This window comes from Sceloporus occidentalis, unplaced genomic scaffold (genome assembly GCF_023333645.1).
Source record: "Sceloporus occidentalis isolate IW3139 unplaced genomic scaffold, rSceOcc1.0.p SCAF_1, whole genome shotgun sequence".
Lineage (NCBI taxonomy): Eukaryota > Metazoa > Chordata > Lepidosauria > Squamata > Phrynosomatidae > Sceloporus > Sceloporus occidentalis.
Window position 1 is genome coordinate 147,399,339 of NW_028316981.1, and position 23,654 is coordinate 147,422,992.

The 23,654-nt window shown below is 42.2% G+C and overlaps 1 protein-coding gene across 8 annotated transcripts in view; it reads right to left on the minus strand.

The window, feature by feature from the left end:
* Window positions 1-23,654, minus strand: part of ARSG (arylsulfatase G) — a 143,020-nt gene that overhangs the window by 13,709 nt on the left and 105,657 nt on the right. For 7 of the 8 annotated variants that reach the window (XR_016282506.1, XR_016282507.1, XM_089540532.1 and 4 more), the window contains one exon: window positions 16,943-17,063. Coding sequence is in view for 6 of the 8 variants with exons in the window: in XM_089540532.1 (XP_089396658.1) it covers window positions 16,943-17,063 (121 nt within the window). In the remaining 2 variants the exon portion in view is untranslated. Of the gene's footprint in view, window positions 1-13,329; window positions 14,816-16,942; window positions 17,064-23,654 lie in introns of those variants that run through there. The other variant, XM_089540568.1, reaches the window with a different exon arrangement.

The window sequence follows — 23,654 nt, forward strand, 5'->3', positions numbered from 1 at the left end:
TTTTCAAGTAACTTAAAAGGGGAGCAGTACAATCCACACAGGTCCAAAACACACAGCAGAAATAATCCAGTTTGAAACTGCTTTAACTGCCCTAGCTCTGTGCTAGGAAATCTTGGGAACTGCAGTTTATTGTGGCACCAGAGCTCTTTGACAGAGAAAGTTAATGTCTCACAAAACTACAGTTCCTAGAATTCCCTAGCATTGAGCCAGGGCAGTTAAAGCAGTCTCAAACTGGATTATTTCTGCAGTGTGTTTTGGACCACAGATTGATATCCCAGGGCTCTCAAAGTACCCAGAATATATGGCTACTGTCTGCTCAGATACAATGACTTAACAGGCATAGCTTCTCCTAACCCTGTGCCCACAGGACATGTGGAATGCTTGTCCATACCCAGATAACACTGTCTTACAGATAAGACTGCCTTGTTGGCACAAAGGACTTAGTGCCACCAACCACGCCCAATAGTGAATTCTCTAGGATAAGTGGCTAACTGCATGGGGGCCAAGGGCCAACTTTCTGCTCTTCACCCCTCCCCTCACGAGCCACAAAAACACATCCCAAGCACACCAAAGTACCTCTGTCCCCACTCCAAAATGTGACATGGACTGATGTCCCCATTCTCAAGTCTAGGAAAGGCTCTGTGCACGTCTCCTCACTGTTCTATTTCAGCTAAAGCAGCCGTGGCTGGCAACTCTCCTCTAGGAACCTGCCTTGGCACACTTGAAATCCTCCTGAAGCACACTGGAAGCTCAAGGGTATTTCAGTCCTTCCTTCCCTAAATACCACTCAGAGGAGATTCTATGACTGTAGATATTCAAACCACTCTCAGGACTCGCAGACAGATTACATTATAAGGCCTTGGCTGCTACTGCCAAGAGGTAACTCCTGCATTTCGATGCTGATGGCTGCATGCCAGCTCTTGAGAAGCAGCTACTCACCATTCACTTGGGATGCACTGGAATGCGCTAGGCTTAACTAGCTGCCTCTCTCCACACCCAAAGGTAGTTGACAACTGCCTAAAAGTCAAATTAATGTTCCCCCAGGGTACACTTTGTTGTAAAAATACAAATCAAATCAAATCCCTTACCCCCACTCCATAATATTTGTTCATCCTTTCACATGTGATTCCCAAGGTTAGCATGTGAGCAGAAAGAATACCCCAGTGTGGTTTTTGCTTCTTTATATGCGAAGAGAGAGAAAAAGACAGCGGTGTCTTTGCAGAACTCATTAAGTTTATATTAACAAAGCCAACTGCATTGACTTTTCTTTCATGAACAAGGAGCAAACTTACTCCCACATGCAGAACAAATAATGCTCACCGTTTTAAAATGTTTGCCCTAATAAATGTGCTTTTCTTTCAAAGACCACAGGACCTAGCACTGAACAACTTGACCCTGTTATTGTCCTTTTTTGCTCTGATGCAGTGCATGCAGCTCTAACTCTGTACAGTAGTAATCCATGTCTGAGAATGAATTATGCTTCAGATGACCTGGCCAACCCGACCATTAGGTAGATGAAGGCGAGATGCCTCAGGCATCTAATTCTGGGAGTCTGGATATCACATTCTGCCCCCCTTAATTTATTGCATTATTGCTCAACAATAATCAATTTAACTGATTATTGTATTTTGGTGCCAGCGAAGAAAAGAGAGACATGTGGAAGCTTCTGTCTGAAATTGCCAATAAGACAACTGGGTGCTGAGTATCTTGATTGTACATATGTATCCATTCATATGTCCAAGCACACACAGAAACACCCATTTGCTGATCTACCTTAGGCAGCAAAATATTTTGGGTTGCGCCTACCTGTGACTATATTCTGTCTTATCAACTAAGCATCAGTTTTATTCTCTAACCAAGAAAATTGGACTAGGTCATTATACCTTTGAGGACTAAAGCAACAGCTCCCTACAAGCTATGCCTAAAACAATTTCCACATCTTCAGGTTCTTCAAGAATTCTTTCAACCATCACAACAAGCCTCAACAACATACAACCCCAGAGAACTGCTTGTTCTCAGGGTTGCTGTGAAACAGCTCTTCCCAATACCCAGTTGCCACTCCTCATGGCTAGGGTTGCTATGTCCTGCCTGGGGGCGGGACAATCCCGCTTTTGAACTGGGAGGGGTCGTCCTGTCCTGGTTCGTTCACTGACCCTGGTTTGCCCCGGGTCAGCTGCCACTGCGGGTGGCTATGGCAGCTGCTGCGGCTGCCGCTCCGTGCAACCGCCCCTGCGGCTGTTGCGCTGCGCACCGCATGCTACTACCACCGCCGCTGTGGCCACCACCATGGACGCAGCCTTTGCCACCCGTGCTGGCACTTCCTCTTACCCTGCACGCTCTTGCAGGGCCGTGCGCAGGACTAAGCAGGAGGAGTTCCTCCTCCTGAGGCTGGCTGGCCAATGGCTGCTGGCAGGGGGCAGAGCTGTTGTAGCTCCAGTCTGCCCCCATTGGCCAGCCAGCCTCAAGAGGAGGGGCTCCTCCTCTATTTGTTCTCCATGTGGGCAGGCCGGCCCAGGCCCGGCGAGGCAGCAGCGGCCGGAGGAGGAGGAGGAGGGAGGAAGAGTAGGAGAGGGAGGAAGAGGGAGGAAGAGTAGCAGGAGGAGGAAGAGGGAGGAAGAGTAGCAGGAGGAGGAAGAGGGAGGAGGAGGAGGAGGAAGAGGGGGGTGCCCATTTCCTAAGGCTTTTTTTTCTAAAGTGCCTTTTCTGTGTATTTTTTCTGCTTTTAATGCTAACAAGTCTGCCTTCTTTTGACAGTGATAGCGATGATGATGATGATGGTGATATTGATATCAGCAGGTTTCTGAGGCATGGCCAATGTAAGTTGCTTTGATTTTTACAAACTCATGCGCAGTGAAGAAAAACCAAAGTACCTTGACCAAGTAGACACTTCTGAGAAGTACAGTTGGGGTAAGAAACCTGAAACCGAGGGCAATTCCACTTCTTGTTAAATCACTTTGACATGTTAAATATGCATAGCCATGTTAACCCATGTTCAGTGTTAAACCCAAAGGGTTTGGTTATGGAATAAGCCTCTGAAATATGCAAGAGGCCATGTTAAATAAAGCCACGTTCAATGCCCAAATGTGCTGTCGTGTGGGGGTTGGCCAAAAAGGGAAGTTCATTTCTGCCATCTGTCTAGGAATAATGCCAAAATGTCCTCCATTTTGAGCATGCCTAAGAAACATGCGTTTATATTAATACTTTTTTAAATTATCAAAATGTTTCGTGTGTCCTCCATTCTAAAAATATGTCCTACATTGGGGGGGTTGTAAAATTTTGTCCTACATTTGTCCTACATTTTTTTACATTTGTCCCGGTTTGGAGGTTGAGAGTTATGGCAACCCTACTCATGGCTAACGTGAAAAGCCAAGAGAAAATCCCTCTGTGGATGAAACTAGCCCCTGTGGGTAGTCAGAAAAGCTATAACCAAGGTTTTCCTGAAATCTGGAGACACCAGTGCTAAACAAGATTATTTCCCTCCCAAGTCAACACAGTGACTAGGAGAAACCCTTCTCTCTTTGATTATTAGCTTCCTTTTTTTCCTCACAGACCTGACCGGAAGGAGATATTCCCGAATGCTTCTTGTTAGGTGTGGAGTTGAGCGTCTGTACACCCACTGAGTATCAGAGGATATCTGACATCATCATCAACCACAATGCAAACAGCTGTCCTTGTCTCACAAACAAAACAAAACAAGAAGCTGGGGTGGGTGGAGGAACTACCAGCGTTCTAGACAGCAAGCAACATGAGATATGACATCCCTGTCTGAGCAAGCACCCAAACACCTGTGAAGCTGATAAATAATGTATGTAACTCTTCCTTAAGTGAACAGTGATCAGAAAGTGAAAACAGAGTTAACCCCAAAGGAGAGATTTCAGTAAGAATTTTCACATAGGAGTCTCAGTTTGCACATAACAGGAAGCTGCAGTTTCCTGCTACATCAGCAGCAAAAAGTCTCCAGACTGCAGGCCCCATCCAGTACACTGTAGACCCTCAATTAGTCTTCACCCATGGGCCATATTCCCTCTTTCAGAGCCTCCTACCACCTCTCCCTCAGTCTCCCTTGCTCCCTCCACTACAAACCTGTGATAGTCCTAAGATCTGCAGGAGAAGGCTTTCTTTTAGTCCCGCCAAGATCACAGGCTCGCTTGGTGAGGACACGAGACAGAGCCTTCTCGGTGGCTGCTCCCACCCTCTGGAATGGCCTTCCTCAGGAGGCTAGGCTGGCCCCCTCCCTGCTGGCTTTTTGCTGGCTAGTAAAAGCATTTTTATGCCAGCAGGCTTTGTGTATATAATGCATAGCAGGGCGGTTTTATGGAGCAGGTGGATTTTTAGTTTGTTTTTTAACTTGTGTATATTTTGTGATTTTATATTGGATATAGACATTTTAATTGTTTTGAATTTTAGTGCAATTTTAAAGGTTTTATCTGTGAGCCACCTTGGATCCTTCCTGGGAGAAAGGCAGGATATAAATGAAATAAATAAAATAAGTATTTTGCAAGCAGCCGATCAGCTCTGAGTAGACATGTGCTTATAGGAAGAAAGACTGGCTCCCTCTGCCAAGCTGACCGTGGATGGAGAGACCTTTCTTTTCCACAATGGAAATTTTACTTTGCTTCTGTGCTGCATGATGAAAAAAGAGTTAGCATAGTCTGAATGTGGTGTGGATGTATGTAGCCCTAAATTACATCTACACCTTGGCTAGACTATAATTCACTGGAGAAAGCCCACCACACAAATACAACGTCGAAATGAGGTGCACTGCCCATAGGACAAGAGTTTTCTCTTCTCCTGCATGGGCAATTCCCTGTGTTATTAGGCTGAAGGCTGAGAAATGGGAGCTCTTTTCACAGAGTGCTACACAGGAGCAAAGGGAAGCACATCTATGAGTATTGTGTAAAATTGTGTGTTTAAAAATGGTGTTGCATATATGGATGAGCTTTAACTCAGATAACCTCAGATTTTGGTCCCTTCTGCCAACAGTATGCATCAACACCCTACCACTTTCCCCCAAAATAATATGTCCTTCTGCTGGGAGGAAAAAACAGATCCAAAACTCTGCACTATACACATGAACTCCATTTTACCTGTTCCACTCCACATTTGCTTACTTCTTTACTTGCCAACTATTTCACGACCACAAACAGAAAGTCAGGAGTTTTTTATTTCCTCCTGAAACAAAAGTTCCCTGTGATATTTGAACTTAGAGAATTCTAAGTTTAAATGATAGTGAGATGAAACCGGGAGCCATCAAAGTTTCAAAGTGTGGCTTTTCCCTCAAGTTTAAACAAACACTTCCTTGAGTTCAATGTCAGAAGAAATTTTGGTTCACTTAAAACTAGAAGATTTCAATTCCTATCCTCTTGTGTGCAAACGTGGAGGAAAAGTTGGATGAGGCTTGCTGTAATTCACTGATGTAGTGGCACATTTTCCCGTTATATTTGAACCAAGTCAGTTAATTCTCCATTTGGAAGAGAAAGGAACACATTTTTAAAGTGCGTTTTTAAACTAGTTCAGAAATTAGGTGATGGTGATCATGGTGACAGTGCAGGTACTAGCCAGTCAGAACTGCACTGTTACAGAGGAACTGTCTTCTTTACAGATTCAGCCCCATCCCTTTATAACAAGGGTGAAAAAAAGTGCAACCCAAAGGTTGTACACACATTCCCAATATTATTTTGAGATCCACATGGACCCCTCAACCCCAAATCTAAAGGTGGGAAGAGATTAATAAACAAATGCTTAAAAATCAAGTGTTGTGGTGGGTTTTTTAAAAAATAAATTGTTTTGACAACTTTGTCTATTACGCAACTGATGGCTGTTCCAAAAGCTGGTTTAAAATTAGAATTGGCCCTGTGTCAGTGTGTCATATTAGTATTTGAGCCAAATTTCTGTAACCTGTACAGGCTGTTAATTTCAGTCCTAAATATGTACAAAACAGTTGCCGTGAGCCCTCTTTCAAGCCAGTAGAAATTGTCCCTTGGGAAACGCAGATCACTCAGATTTGTTTACAAAGTTAGGTTTTATTAGGTTTATGTTTTCAATACATTCATTTCATTAACTGGGTAACCAAACATTTACATAATATATTTCTTTTTTTAAACATAGAATGTACTTGATGGTCCTGCACTTCCAACTGCTCATTTGCATAGGCTTTGGAAATAGCAATCCTAGATGCATTTTCATGTCATATCTGCATACTCTCCAGCATTTCACAGATGAAAGTTGAGATACATGTGGCCAAGAAACATCAGAAAAGATGGCAAAACCTATTAATGAGGAACCAAAGGCAAGCTAGAAGATGATGCAGCAGTTTGATTTTGACTGAATTTACAGGGAAGGGTAAGCTTCAGCCATGTCTCTCCTCTCGCCCACTCTGCTAAGTGGGTGCAAAGTATGAGCTCTGTTTTCACCAACTGAAGTAAACTGAGGACAAAGCAGGAAAAGTGGAAAGAGGAGAGAGAAACTGAAACTTTTTTCAAAGCAGCTGAAAAGTGGGATTACAGAGAATGAATCAAGACTGTTCTGGGACAGCTGGAGACTGCTAGTCTCTTGAGGATGTGCACTAATTTGTGGCCAGCATAACATTTAAGCAGACTTTAGGAAAGTTACTTCTCCAGGCTAAACACACCCAGATCCCTGAGTCTCTCCAATTAGGGCATGGCTTCCAGACCTTTCATCCACCTCTGGACATGCTCCAGCTTGTCAATATCCTTTTTGAATCGTGGTGCCCAGAACTAAACATAGTGTTTCAGGCCTGACCAAAGCAGAATAGAGTGGCACTATTACTCCTCATGATCTAGAAACTATACTTCTATTGATGCAACGTAGAATTGCATTGGCTTTTTTAACTGCTGCATCACACTGCTGACTCATGTTCAATTTGTGGTCTACTAGGACTCCTAGATCCCTTTCATATGGAGTCTTGTTAAGACAGGTGTCCCCTATCCTGTATCTATGCATTTCATTTTTTCTGCCGAAGTGCAGTACCTTACTTTTCTCCCTGTTGAAATTTCTGAAGGCCCACAACAAGCACCTAATTTGGTTGGTTTTTGTGCACTCTAAAAGCCCCCCTGCTGCAGCTAAAAAGAAACATTTTACTCTAAAAAGAATTTCTTTCCCTTTGAAATAAGATACGTGTGCACCCCAACCATGAGGAGACCTGTGCTCCTGGAAACACTGATTTTCTGGTGAAAGAGAAATGTAAGGAACAGGTATCTTATTTTAGCAACAACTATGGCGCATTACAGACCGCCCTCAAGCAGCCGTTCTCCCGCCGCCGCCATTAGCTGCGGCGGGAAGCTCCAGCGGCCAGACTGCGAGGCTTCTTGACGCAGCAAAAAAAGAGCACCGAAATGGCGCTCATTTTTGGCCCCCGGAAGTGGCAACGCGAGGGGCGCACTCGCGGCGTCACTTCCGCCGTGCCACGTCTGGACGCATAGCATCCATGACGTAAAAATGGCAGCACCCATGTGGATGGGCGCTGCCATTTAGGACGCACTCCGCACGCGTTGGGAACGGGGCCGGTTAGGAAGGGGCAACCCTTCCCAACCCTAGCACGCCCCTTCCTAACCATAGGACGCGCGGAGCACGTCCTAAATGGCAGTCTGTAACCCACCAAAAAGAACAACAAAACCACTGAGTTTTTTTTCACAGTTACAATAGGAGGCTGGAGACTCTGGGAAGTCAGAGACAGAAACAAGAACAGTGGGTTTGAGTGGGCAATGTGGTTCCCTGTCCCCTGGAAGTTTCCTGCCTCTGCTGTACACACAGAGTGTAGCATTAATCTCACTGAATTAAATGAGACTAACTTTTGAGTGTGTATGCCTTGGTTTGGGCATGCAAGGTTTGAACAAGCAGAGAACATCATTCTTAAATCACCATACTATCTACAGGAAAGAAAAATCAATAACACTCATTCTAACAGATCAAAGAGTAGTGGTAATACACCAAACAATATCAAACAGTAGTAATAATGGTATCCCAAATGTGTGAACAGAGTATGTGATGTGTCAGCACAGAATAATCCAACCAACAGCACCTGTTAAGAACATCCTGTTCAAAATGTGTTGGTTCTGGAAATATAGTACACAGTCATTTTGAAGGAAGAATCAACCAGCTTAATTCTGGTGACTGTATTAAGGGAAACTGAGCATATCATTTAACACTGTGTCATAAATAATGTAAAGATCTCATTTACAAGAGGCATCACACACACACTCAAGGAGCAAACAATTAGGCAAACTGACATACTCAACAAGTCTTGTTAAAACTAATAAATCAGTAGGTATTCTCTGCTACAAATAAACTGATCTTTGGGCTCCAATCCTATACCTACTTAAATTGGGGCAAATCCCATTAAATTCCCAGAGACATAGAGACTATCACACAGGGAATATCAGGGGATTAAAAAGGCATTTTCCCAGAAAAGTTGCACAATCGCGGTGAAGATTTTCAGATGACGTTGCGATTTTCCCTGTGTGATTCATGGCATTCACGGGATTTCCCCATGAATGGTTTGTTGCTGGAGCATTCCTGGTTCTTTCCAGGATATGTCCTCTCAGATCATGATGTGTGTGAAAATCTCTACCGCAATCGCATGACTTTCCCAGGAAAATGCCTTTTTAATCCTCTGATTTTCCCGTGTGATAGTCTTCATAAACAGAAAGGAAGACCGGCAAAAGTTTTGCCATTGAAAGTAATTTGGGAGCCAGTGTGGTGTAATGATTAGAGAGAGCTGCTCTAGAATTTGGGTGGGAGATCCAGGATCAAGCCTTACTGAACTATAAAGCTCTTAGGGTCACTGCAGAAATGATCTAGGGCAACACCACTTTCACTGCCATGGCTAAGTACTATGGAATTCTGGGAACTGTAGTTTGTTGTAGCATCAGAGCTCTCTGTCAAGACTAAATGTCTCACAAAACATCAGTTCCCAGAATTTCATAGCATGGAGCCATGGCAGTTTAAGTGGTGCCAACCTGAATTATTTTTGTAGTGTGGATGCAGCCAAGATGATCTTGGACCACTCACTATCTCTCACACTGATCTACCTCACAGTGTTTTTGTATGAATCAAGTGAGGAAAAGGAGAGCCTTGGATGCAGTCTTGAACTCACTGAGGAGAAAACAAGATATAAATGAAACTAGTAAACACATGAATTAAGACACTGATGCTAACAATTGTGTGGAAAAACTGCAGCAAAGGGATACCAACATTCACACAAAACTGACAACAGCAAGTGATTTAATGACAATTAACAGCCCTTCTGAAAGCAGTATGTAGGTCACTCTCTCTCTCTGGCTGTGCTTCGCAAACGAAGATTCAGGGAGGACTCATCCCGCGCTTTGTACAAGCGCGTTGGTGACTAAAAAGGCCAATCCAGGATAAAGAGGTCTGGTTGCAGAAAGCACAGCAGAAAGTCTCCTTGGGTAATGTTTCTGGGTTGTGGTTCTTTCTGCGTTGTCGTTTCTCTTCGAGACTCATTCGCCGTGAGCTTTCGAAAAAGGCTGCAGCATCGTGGATAGTGCATCTCCATGCCTCCTGATGCGAGGCCAGTTAGTAAATTAAACACTCTTGTGTCTCAAAGATAAACTAGTTGTGACTATTCCCCATCTGTGAATCTGGTCTCAAGCGTGGCTTCCTCAGAAACAACACTGGGCAAGCAATCGAGAAACAACTTCACTGGCTGCCAATTTGTTTCCAGACACAATTCAAACTGCTGGTTATGACCTCTAAATCTTATATAGCCCAGGCCCAGGCTATCTGGCACACCATATTTCCCTGTATGAGCCTGCAAACTATGTGCTCTGCCACTGAGCTATGGCCCTTCCTATTTAAAGCAGATAGGCTTTTTTTTTTTTTTTTTTAAACCCTTCACTAAAATAACAGAAATAAAGCAAAATAGGAGCTTCCACGGGTCTTATGGGTATTCCCTTCATATTCAGGTTCTCTCAGAGTTAAGCTATGGCCTCTGTGAATTTTTTAAAAATCAAAACAGAGAATCCCAGTGTGCTCTGAATTGCCCAGCAGGACATAGAACACAAAAGTACACCGCATAGTAGTATTCAAAACAATTTGCATGCTTATGTCTGCAAGGCTCCCCATTTAAGAGTGGGAGAAGGAATAAGCCACAGAATACTTAGAAATGTGCTTTATTAGCACCAGCCTAGCAAACTGCAGTTCTCATGCATAACGTTGCCGGTCCTATTATCATATGGACAGAAAATGGCAGGATGTGGATGTAAGGGCTGCCCTATTTACTAACTGCTGAAGGATACAATGGTCTGAGCCAAGACTCAGGCTAAATAAACTTAATTGTAATCCTGTTTGTCAAGGCAAGCAAAGAATATGGAATCTAGCCCCATTTGCCAGGGACAGTGAGTTTTTTTCCTTTTGACTTGTTTGTGTCTTTCCGATTGCATGTACAGAAGACATGGGGGATCTTCTAGGAAACTGAAAATTAGTTTTGCTTGGAACAGAGACGTCTGAGAGAGCCACCCAGCCACCAACAGCAAAATGTACAAATGCAAAAAAGATTTGACAGGTAACAAGTGAAGCTGAAATGGGAAAAGGACCGTGTGCCAGTTTTTTGTCCCCAAATATGTTCATGAAGGACCAACCGGCTCTAACAAAATGACAGGCTGAGACCTTCCATGCACACTGATTGCAACACAACTGGTATTTTAATGCTTATTGGAAGCACAATACTGACTTAACTTGATAATCAACACTGCAGCTGGGCTATTTCGCTAGCAGCAAAAGACTAGCACTATACAAAATACCCCTAAGTGTTACGCCACCTTTTCTTTCTTTCTTTCTTTCTTTCTTTCTCTTTTTTAATAAATTTGGATTAATGAATGACAGCAACCAATGTGATAACCAGTAATACCACACTGAATTGGCTGAGTTATACTTCCTCTAATTTACTTTTTTAAAGATATATTGCTGGGAATCTCCATTGCCACCACACAAACATATGCACACTGAATCCTCTAAACTGCTGTTATTCAAAGTGGTGGTCCCTGGACTCGTTCTGGTTTGTGAACTATTGGTTGCTGATTCCTGGCAAGTTTTCAGAAAAGAAACAAATAACTGTATTGAATGCATACAAACATGGTGCCAACCCACTGAACACTGGAAAAAAAATAAGTGCTGATAGTCCACATCAGATAGCCTGAGAAGCACTGTTCTAAAGACTATCCAAAATGAATACTGGTCATACATAATTTCTAGATGAAAATATTCTGTTATCATACATTTAAACTGAAGTGATAAGATACATGTCAACTAATATTATTCCTTCTTTACCCACAATAATAGCAATGATGATATAATGGAATGACATCCAAGGACTTAACATACATCTTTGAGAAAGCACTAGGCCTATGAATATTAAATGCTCTGATAATGCACATCTAGCCATGCAAATTTAGCCTTCTAAGAGATAAACAGAGAGTTGTTTCTCTCCCATTCTGGAGTCTGAATCAAAAGTTGTTTTCTGCATATTCTGCTTTCTTGTTATTGAACTACTTACATACATAATAAAATTCAGTTGGCACCTGCCTGAGTTCTGAGAAGCCACATGTGATGTCATACTGAAGCCTAAATGTGTGTTTCATATTTAAAATAATATGAAGCCCATATTAGAATTAGAATATGAATTAGAATAAGAATTATTTTCAAAAAAGTATTTTTTCTCTGCAGCCTTTTGTCTTTGAGATAAGACAAGACACAGATTCTAAGGGTCAAACTTGCTGTTATGTTAATTGTGCAGGTATAATATGCACTTTCTTTGTATGTAAATGAGAGCCCCAAGATAATGCATATGAACTTCCCCATGGAGTTGTTGGCAAAAATTACTTCTCCACTGGAGACAAAAGTTGCCTCTCTTGAAATTCACATAGTCTTTTTTTTTTTATTTCTAGGCATGCAGATTACTATGGGTACAGGATTGGATTAAGGCATACAACATCAATTTGTTAAATACTGAGTCAGTTAATATAAGGTTTGGTTGGCATGCTTATTTATGGTATCAAAAACAACAAGTTAACATTCTATCCGCAAAACCTTGTTAAAAATTTGGAATATTGACAAAAAAAGATACTAACAAAAATCCCAATGTGGGTATCAACTCAGGAGGCATTTTGCAGCAGATGGGATAAAAACCAAGAATGGTTAAGTTATAAGGACTTGCTAAAGGTAAATGAAAAAGGTGAGATAGATATAAAATCTAAAGATGAACTGGAGAAGGAAGACAAAAAAATTCAGTGGTTTGGATACTTACAAATAAGATCCAAATTTAAACAAGATGCCGCCAAAGAAGGTTTTGAAAACAGAGAAAATGAAATTGATAAAATAATTTGGGATAAAGAGAAATGTAAGATTGCAAAGTTCTATAAAGTGCTTTTGATGCGTGAATTGGAAAATGAAACTGTAACATCTAACATGACAAAATGGGCTCAAGAAATTGGACATACAATTACGATGGAAAATTGGGAAAAATCCTGGAAAAAAAACATCTAAATTCACTGTGGCACAGGATCTAAAGGAGAATTATATGAAGGTATCAAACAGATGGTATTTTACTCCTGTTATAATAGCCAAAATGTACAACTTGAGTGATGACAAATGTTGGAAATGTCAGAAAGAAAAGGGCTCATATTACCATATGTGGTGGGGATGCCCCAAAATTAAAAGGTTTTGGAAGAAAATTCATTACATAATACAAAAAATGTTCAATATAAAATATCCTATGGCACCAGAACTTTACTTACTCAATATGACTTCCTTTATGGGAAATATAATAGAAAAGTCACATTGGAAGATCATTCTTTACTTAGGCGCGTTACAGACCGCCTGAAAGCGGCGGCCTGCTGCCGCCACCATTAGCGGCGCTGAGGAGCCCCAGCGGCCAAACCACAAGGCTCCCTGGCGCCACAAAAAAGAAGCACCAAAATGGCGCTTCTTGTTGCGGCGCGCTAATGATGCCGCAAGGAGCCAATGGCACACTTGCGGCGTCATTAGCGCCACGCGATGTGCGGACGCTGTGTAGAATGGGCGCTGCCATTTTGTACGTCCCCAGGACGTACTAGGGTTAGGAGCGTGCGTAAAGCATGCCCTTTCCTAACTCTAGTACATCCTGGGGATGTACTTTACGTCCGTGCGGAACGGGCCTTAGTAACAGCCACCAGGATACTGTTGGCAAAACATTGGGGGGAAAAAGATAGTTCCAGATCTAGATGAATGGCTACAAAATTGGATCTAAGAGAAATGGATAAATTGACTACAATATTAAAAAATAAAAATGAAGAGGTCAAGAAATGGAAATTAATAGACGACTTTCTGAAAATGTACTGGAAAATATACAATTAGATTAATGGTATATGTTATAATAATAACAACATGGTTGAAAGGGGCATGTAAGTTATGAAGAGTAATGTCATAGAAAATGAAAATAATAGGTATTTTGAGAATATGTAAATTACGACAAAAAACATGCAATGGCTCATATTATCATATGTGGTGGGGTTGCCCCAAAATCTAGTATTCAATATTATAATTTATTGTAATTGTAATGAGCATCATAGAACAAGATGTAAATAGAAATATGGATAATCACATGTTATATCAACATTGTAAACATAGATGTAATAAATGCTGATTTTAATCAATAAAAAAGGAAAGAAATTCACATAGTCTTTTTGGGAAAGCAGTTTTAGCAGCGTGATGCTTATGTGCTGTTAGCCAGAATCTAAATGTGGAAATACAAAGCTCTCTCCCACAATCTGCTTCAGGTCAATAATGTTGATAAAGTCAGGCATTCCAGATTAGAAGGCATTTGTAGCATCACTTGTGAAACTGCATTTAACTCAAGAGCACAAGTGTGTGTCAACATCTCTGGGATTATATCTTTGTTTACATCCTGTGGTTTTATATACAGTAGGTTTTTTAAAAAAAATAGATTTTTCAATTTGTGAAATCCAAAACAGTCCTTTACCCAATAGCAGGACAGCCTGAGGGTATTAATGTAGCAATATACACCCAGTCCTAAAGGTTAGTTTATGAGTAAATCCTGATGACATTCAGTACTGGAATTCAGTAATAAACAAAGGCATTTAGGAGCACACCACCAGAGCTATGTTCACATGGGCCAAATAACACAACCCCACCCCCAGTCCTCCTAGTAAGTAGTCCGAACAAAAGAGGGCACAATCCCAGGTTCTGATGTAAATTGTCCAATGTCCAACTAGTTCAGCACTGAACCTGCTGAACCTGCCTTTATACCAATTTTAAAGATCTCATTTTTTGCCCTGGTTCTTCTGGAGCCCTATGCAGTGATGGTGGCCAACTCATTAAAAGGTGTCCCACTGTGCTGCCTGCCATGGATCACTCCTTCTGAGGTCAGAATGTCTCGGTATCGACAGAGGGAGCGTGACCCTGTTGGTGCTTCTAGACCTCTCAGCGGATTTGACACAATAGATCATGACATCCTCTTGGAACGCCTGGGAGACTTAGGAATTGGAGGCATTGTGTTGCAGTGGTTCTGTTCCTTCCTCTCAGGCAGGTTCCAGAGGGTGATGCTCGGGGACAGTTGCTCCTCCAAAATAGAGCTTAATTGTGGCGTCCCTCAAGACACCATCCTGTCCCCAATGCTATTCAACATTTATGTGAAGCCTCTGGGAGAAATCATCTGTAGACATGGGGCGGGGTGTTATCAGTATGCTGATGGCACCCAAATATATTTCTCCATGTCTCGGTTATCAGCAACGACAGATGGCATTTCTCCGCTCAGTCAGTGTCTTGAGGCAGTGATGGACTGGATGAGGAAAAACAAGCTCAAACTGAATCCAGACAAAACAGAGGTATTTACTGTAGGGGACCCTAAACCAGGCATTGGGTTGCAACCTCCAGTCCTAGAGTGGTACACGCTCTCCTCAAAGGACTGTTTTCGCAGCCTGGGGTACTTCTTGACCCATTGCTTCACATGAGAAATCAGGTGAATGCAACGGTCAAGAGTGCCTGTTATCAGCCAGCTGCGCCCTTTCCTGGAACCGGGGGACCTTGAAACTGTAGTACATGCACTGGTAACCGCAAGACTTGATTTTTGTAATGCGCTCTACATGGGGCTACCCTTTTGCCTAGTTCGAAAACTGCAATTGGTACAGAATATGGGGGTCAGGTTGATCACTGGATCATCTAGGAGCGATCATATAACACCAATATTAAAGTCACTCCACTGGCTACCTAGTAGTTTTTGGGCACAGTACAAGGTGTAGGTTATCACCTTTAAAGCCCTACATGGCTTGGGCCCAACTTATTTCAAGGATCGCCTACTTCCATACAATCTACCCCATGCTCTCAGGTTCTCTGGGAGGAACTTACTGCAGTTATAAAGACCAGATTGACTGAGACCTCCCAGAGGGCTTTTTCTGCAACCGCTCCCAGCCTGTGGAATGGCCTACCAGACAAGATTTGTCAAATCACCAATCTAGATAAGCTTCAAGAAAGCTGTTAAGACAGATCTCTTCCAGCAGGCCTTCCCAGAATAAATTACTCGGCCATTTAGCGATCCCCCACATATATCTGATGACTCTGCCCATTATTATTGTTTTAATTGTTCATGTAATTTTAACCTTAAACTGTTTAATTCTTTTTAAGGGGGGGGATATTTTGTATATATGGTGTATTCTTTTAACACTGTAAGCCGCTTTGATTGTTTTTACAAAAAGTGGGGTAGAAATAAAAGTTTTATTTATTTATTATAACAAGGTGCCCAGTTATGCGATTGATGCTGGGCGCCTCATTTTCAGCCTCAAAAGGAGTGATGCCCAGCATTGGGTGGCACAGTGAGACACCCATGCAAACAACTACCCAATGCACCCAGGTAATGGGTGTATGTTGGGCCAGCTTTGGGGCCAGAATACACCCATTTCGTTCCTCCCCCAACACTGCCACAATTCTATGATTCTATGAAAAGCTAAAACATTAACTCTTGTATTGCAAAGAACTAGCATCTTCACTCACCACCGTGAAGGGAGGTGGTAACAATGCACAAAACTGTATCAGCTAGGAAGAGAAGTCATGCTGAGACCACTATTTTGGATGTTCTGAAGAGTCCACTAATGGAGACTTCCCCAGCCTCTTCACTAATGGAGCTGTACCAGACTTCCCCAGCCTCTTCAGTGTCGCTTGGGAGTGCCTCAATATGCTAAGCAGGACATTGCAAACCAAAAACATGTCCACCCTCCTCAGCCAAGCCACAGCCAGCCAAAATGTGTGGACTTCTAATTAAAGGAAAGGTTTACATCGAACATTTAGTTTATTATTTTATTTTTTACCACCATTGTTACTGCAATTTTTTTCTGCCTCAGCACTAAAATGCATTCACAGCTATTTGAGCTCCAACGTAGCTCATTTGAGAATATAAAGAGCTAATCTGTGTTAGGAATTTCACCCTGTTACCGAACAGTTTAGCAGTACAGTTCTGAGGTATTTTTTCTTTTTTTTTTAATTAATTAAAAGTTTAGACATACATACAAAAAAAACCTTTCTGAGGTATTTCTGACATACTTTGACTTCTCCGTTTTGTTCCAGAAAGTATGGTTAAGCAGAGGTTTTGGAAGAGCTTGGGATAGTACTATTTTGGTAGGAAGGTAACCGTGTTCTGTGAAGGCATGCTGGCTACATAACTATGGGATCATCTTTAGCAATGTTGGCTCTTTGGCTTAGTAACAGAGATGAGCACCACCCCCAACAGTTGGATTCAACCTGACAACCTTGTCAAAATGGAAACCTTTAACTTTACCTTTTACACATATACACTTGTGTGATGGTTGATCAGCACTAAATGGCAATTGTTTGTTACTATCACACATGACTACTAAGTAAAAGAAATAACTGGGACTGACTTGGACATTGAATATTTAGAAAATTCACTCCTTACCTTGTGTCCTCTTTTTGACTGCCCAAAAAGGACATCAGACACATCCATACCATCAAAACGTCTGTTTGGAGGAAGACTTGCATTAGCCATAGCAACCAAAGTAGGGAATATGTCTAAAATGCTGAAGGAAGGAAAGAAAGACTGTGATCAGAAGATTATAATTGCAATGTCCAGGCAATAATGCCCATCACTCAATGAAGAACTTAGGAGAAACTAAGCATAAAACTATCACTTTTCATTTTTCATGACACATTTTATTCTAAAATACAGATATGGAGCCTGCTTTTGCTTAACAACAACAACAAAAGCTAGAACATGTGTCCTCTTTTCCAGAATGTGGCACACGTCTCTCTGTGTGTGCAAGCATCTTCCAATTATGAGACAAAGAAGTTCAAACCCTGCATGCAATCAGACTATGAACTAAAATATTACCTGTCCACATACTGACTTAACAAATAGCTGTAAGGTCTGGATTTGTAGTTAGGACATTTTCTGGCAAACTAGTTTTGGTGAAGGATAAGATGGGTAGGTTGCAAAGATGGTAAAGAAGAAGGCATGCTGACTGGAAATGGGGGGGGGGGGAGGGCACGTGTGAAAAGCCTTATGCAGGGCACTTAAAACACAATTTTCAAATTTCTGGAATTTTATACTCAGACTTCTCTTTGGTTTGAGAAACTTCATCAAATGCTCCCAGCACACTTCTAAGCCCTTTTCTATGGCTCAGAGGATCAGACAGTGAAACCTATAGTTGTATGATTCAGCAAAAGCTATGAAATTCTGTACTAACGTGGTTTACAGCCAGTCCTAAGACTGTCCTAATGTACCCTTATTATATAAGTGTCCAGGTCAAACTGGATATACCCAGGGACTGCAGCAATAATTGTATAAAACTCTAATCTGCCAACTGAAATACTCCCAGGGTCTAGAGCCACAGCTTTGTATTAAAGTGGTAGAAATGGTTTACATACATATTAATTAGTACATTTTAATGAGCATGCATCCCTTCGCAAAAGTTAATCTGCTTAAGGAAAGAACAGCAGGATGTATTACTGAGTTATTCAGAATGGGTCTGTCCAAAATGTTTTGTTGTTGATGGAAATTCAAAACTGGAATAAATAACATACAGAAAATGGCTAACATCGCACAGGCACAAGAGTTACTTTCCAAAATACATTTCAGACCTACTTGTCATTTTCAGCTCTTGACCCCAAAGTCCCTAATCTCATTCACTCCAGAAGCTTGGTGGTCAGTACACCCAGTGTAATATGGGAGCAACATGGCAGAACACATTCTTTCTTTCTTGTATAGTCTTCCTTTTTCTGCACAGTATAGAAGCATGGACAGGGACCAGCCCTTTATGATTTGTTCTCAGATCTGGAGGGTTTGGCATGCAATATATGAAGCTGACATGTTGTGTCAGACAGGTAGGTCTGCCAGCCTAAGAGGTTTTTACCAGCTTGGGGACAGACTAACCAAATGTGAGGTGGTGACTACAAATGTCCTTCAATTCTCTGCAATATTTACGGCATTAGAGAAAGAATAAATCTTTCTTTTGGAAGATTGTGTTTGCCCTGCTTTGTCCTGGCCTCTTACCTTCTAACCCATCAAGCTCTTCTTTAGCCTTCCTTTCTGCTGCTGATGTGTGACTGAAGAGACAAGTAAGAATCTCAACGGGTTAGCGGGGAGTTAGCCATGACTTCAGACCAATGGCAGCTGAGTTTGAGGGTGCTACAAATGATGGATCAGGAGTACTGTTTATCAATGAAGTCCATAAGAACCTGACATAATGATCCAGACTGCACAGAACACGGTTACCTTCCTACCAAAATAGTACCTGTGCTACAAATGATGGATCGGGGTACTGTTTATCAATGAAGTCCATAAGAACCTGAAGTAATGACCCAGACGTGCCTGGAGGCATAAAGAGAACCTCTGGACCTGAATATTTTCACAGGCGATAACTTCAGTGTAAGAAGCTCACCTAGGGTTGACATAACCCCCCCTGGGGGCGTGACAAACCCGATTTTTGGCCACTTGGCACGGTCACGGCCCGGTTTGGCTCTTTGCTCCGGGTTGAGCTGGTTGCCGCTGCCGCCGCCGCAACAACCGCGGCTGTTCTGCAGCCGCCACCGCCATTGCTGCTACGGCTGCTGCTGCAGCCTTTTCGCCACCTGCCTCACTTTGCCCTGGCTCTGCGTGCTCTTGCGCGGCTGCGCGCAGGGCTGAGCAGGAGCTCCTGTCCTTCAGGGTGGCTGGCCAATGGCTGGACAGCCCTCCCCTGCTGCAGGAGCCTGTGACTGCTAGCAGGAGGCAGGGCTGTTCCAGCTCCACTCTCCCCATTGGCCATCCAGCCTCAAGAGGAGGAGTGTCTCCTCTTTGGTCCCTTGCGTGGGCCGAGGGCAGAAAAGAGCCTTGCCGGCAAGCTATCTCTCTTCCTTCCCCTTCCCCTATTTCTTCTTCTTCTTCTTCTTTTTCCTCCTCCTCCTCCTCCTCCTCCTCCTCCTCCTCTTTGTTTTCTTCCCCTCCTTCTCTTCTTTCTCTTCCCCCTCCTCTTCTTCTTTTTCTTCCCCTTTTTTCTTTTCTTCCCCTCTTCCTCCTCCTCCTCTTCTTTTTATATTGTTCCCTATTCTTCTTTCTTCTCCTTTTCTTCTTTCTCCTTCCCTTTCCTTTTTCTCCTCCTCCCCCCTTCCTCCTTGGCTGCTGCTTGGGGGACACTGTCTCCCAGGCCCCAGGGAGGCCTTGGACAAGGTTTTAAAATGTAGGACCTTTTTCTTTTTTTTAATTTCCTGGCAAGGAAATTTTTAAAAAAAGGTCCTACATTTTAAAACCATGTCCTACATTTTTTCCCGGTTTGGAGGCCCTCAGGGATGGCAACCCTAAGCTTGCCATATATGTAGTCAACATACATGTAGATAATGGTAATTATTCAATTTTTCTGGGATATAAAAAATTGTGTCAGGGACTCAAGGTGGCTTACAGAAGTTAGAACAGATATGGCTTTAAAATTTATATCACAGAAAAATTAAAAACACAATTAAACTACCAATAGAATTAAAAGCAGCTAAAAACTAGTTTGCTAAAAACAAGAAATAAATTGTACATCATACTCTGAAAGGCTTTTCCCCCTGAGCAATCAGTGATCAGTGGCCTACTGCAACAAATAAATCTTCAACTTTGCTTCACTGTCCTGCTTATGGAGGGACAGTAGGGAAGGTGTCAGTCTACCCTCTCTAGGCCTGGGAGCAGCCACTGAGAAAGCCCTCTCCCATGTTACTGCCAGATCAACCTGTGAGGGTGGTGGTGGGACAGAGAGAAGGGCTTCCCCATCAGATCTCAAAGCACAGGGAAGTTCATATGGGACAACACAGTCTTTCAGATAACCTGGACCCTAATGCACACACCTCTGTAGTTGTATACACTGGGTGGGAGCTAGTATGGGCTGAAGTAGCTTGCTATTGGGAGTCCATAAGCATCTGTGACTATGAAACACTTCAGCAGTACAGCTTCATAAACTGAAGTTAAAGCAGCATGGACAAATAAACAGATCAAATTCATCAGGATGATTCCATCAAATTGCAATATATCTCCATGCTATTCAATAAAGGGAAAATACTAGCAGGCCAGTGTATTTTTAAACACACCACTTAATGTTCTAGGAAAATGTGACTTCACTTATCTATGGTACAGCAGATTTCACAGAAGCCAGGATGGAAAATGAGAGTGGCACTGAATCTCTCACCCTTAAGCAGTTCCTACCAAAAGTCCTGTCAGCATTTCCATCCTAGTTTTCTGATTTTGAGGGCTGAAGTCCATGCCACAAAACACATGATCATTTGCTTGATTATGCAACAGACCATGTGCCACATGCGGAGCTCCTGGGTGCTCTGACTCTGGCAACAACAAACTCTGTGAAGAAATGAATTAAGGTGAGGGTGGTGTAAGATCAAGCCACATCAAGCTTATACTTCCTGTCTCAATGCCAAACTACCTGAGGATGTGAAATGATACAGCTGGCTTCTTACCACTAATACACATCAAGGCTAAGCACCTGGAAATCTACTTGGAGATCAAAGGCACCAGGCTAGCCTTAGGGCAAGCCTGGCCTCCAAGGAAGGAGGAAGAGAAGCAGGTACCCCTTGCACTTTCCCAGGCACTGGAAAATTTACCCTTTGGACAGCAGCCACTATAATCCCCTAACCAGCAAGACTGATGGTGCCAGGGGATTATGGAAGTTATATGCCAAAAGGAACTCTCCTGAGTCCTGCATCTTCCTAAATAAGCCATTTATTTGTTATTTGTGAATCAAGCATCATTTGCTTCAGTAACCATCACTTTGGTCGAGTGCAACAAGACTATCTGCTGTTGCACTACTAGTGTAAAAGCGGAGCACAAGAAGAAACAGACACTAGCATCCAGAAGCCTGCCATTTTAACTGTTGTTGTTTTTGTGTGCCTCCAAGTCATTTTTTAATTATGGCAGCCCTAAGGCAAACCTATCACAGTGTTTTCTTGGCAAGTTTCTTCAGAGAGGGGTTACAATGCCATCCTGTGAGGCTGAGAGAGTGTGACTTGCCAAAGGTCACCCAGTGGCTTTTTATGCTCAAGCAGGGAATCGATCTCCAGGGTTGTAGTCCTACGCTCAAACTACTACACCATGCTGGTATCTAACTGTACAATCTACAAAGACAAAGCAGTGTTAGTCTGGAAATCAATATGCAAACGGATTTTGTAGCAGCTTTGAGACTAATGAAAAGAAAGAAGTTGACAGCATGAGCTTTCGTAGACTTGAGTCTACTTCTTCAGATGCATGGGGTCTACAGTCTACAATCAATATCCACTGACTCATGCCTGGGCTGGGCACTACTGGAGCTAGAAACTGTTTCATATCTGGACCACTAAATGTGGACCACATCCTTGTCCACGCCACCTTTCTCTGCCCAGTTTTCCTCTCCCCCTGCAGCCCCCTGTTTCAGATGCCAAGCTTTTCCTGATGATCTCCCATAAAGCTGCTGTCGGAAGGAAAGGTCAGGAAATTGCCCTAGTGTGAGCATTCCTACTCTCCCACTGCATGGGATGTGACCTACTGTTCTGTGGTTTTGTTTTGTTTCTAATCATTAAATGTCATTTTACATCCTTTTGATGGAAACAGTTTTGGGAGACTCTCCTAAGAAGTGGCATAGAAATATACAAACAACAATTACAGCTATTGAACATTAGTGAAAGCCAATAGAGCTTTTCCACAATTTAATAAAGAGAAATGGAGGGGGGAGACAAAGAATAACACTAGCCTATGAGTTCTTGGCTGTGTGAACTAGAAGGGACCTAAGAATCTTAACTTTCTCCAATTAATTTCAGAGAAGCTGCTAAAAGATAAGACAGGCAAATCAACAAACAACATTGAAAAGTGCCTGAAAAGCAGGGATGTAGTGGCTCAAGTTCTTGTGCCCATATAAGGTTTCTGACATGGCTGCTAAACCAACACAACTCCAAATAGTTAAAGCATAAGACTATCCTACCTCATTCAGGTTGTTATCTTTTGTTGTAGACAAAAAAGATTCATTTCAACTTCTTTCCACTGGAAAATGATCAGTAAAGGGTCTGCGTGTCTAACAAGCACAGCACAAATCCTGCCAAATGTCCCAAAGGCATTTTTCCCTTGATCTCAGAGACTCAGGATATAATTGTACTTTAAGATCTAGCTTCTACTATCTTTTCTGAGGGCTAATGGCTAGGTTTGTGCTTCGTGTTTTATGCTGTTTGAAAATATATGCAAATTTCCAAATGACTAACAGTGTTTTAATATGTATGTATAAAGCACAAACTTATCAATTAACTACCAGAACTAAGACAGCTTGGGAAAGTTACTTTTTAACTTTTATGACTCAACAACAACAACAAAGGTAAAATATACATTGTGAGTTAAGTCAAAGGCTTTCATGGCCAGCATCCATGGTTTGTTTGTTTTTTTGTAGGTTTTTCGGGCTATGTGGCCATGTTCTAGAAGATATTCTTCCTGACGTTTCGCCAGCATCTGTGGCTAGCATCTTCAGAGAATGCTTGCCTGGAAAAAGTGAGTGTTTATATATACTGTGTGAGCCTGGGAATGCAGGAGTGCTTTGCATGTGTATTGTTCTGTGCTGATGGCAGGCCTCAGGCTGGGAGGCTAATGCAAAAGAGGATTAATGTCTGCTAATTGGTGATCATTATCTGCTGGGAAAGCCCCTGCCTCTGAGTGGTTTCCCATTTGCAGAGTCCTTATTTTGCTATTCTAGTCCTGAGGAAGATGCCTGGTGAAACATCAGGAAGAAAATCTTCTAGAACATGGCCACATAGACCAAAAACCCCACAAAAAACTATACACTGTGACTTTTTAAAAAATGTATATGCTTGTATGTGGAAAACTATATGTGATTTCTGCTGACTTTTTGTCTATTGCTTATTTACTCCCCAGCTAATTGTTTTTCTTAGAGCTTGGGAAAGTTACATTTTGAACTACAATTCCCAGAATCCACAGTGGCCATGTTAATAGGGGCTTTTCAGAATTCTTATAAGAAAAAAATGAATTACCCAAGCTCTGTTTTCACCCTGATGGTTAACTGATTTTTAAAAGTGTATGTGTTGTGCTCTATTTTGATGTGTATGCAAATTTTAAAAGCTATTAGAAATTTTGGATAGAAAGGTATACCATACATGGTTGAATATAATAAATAAAA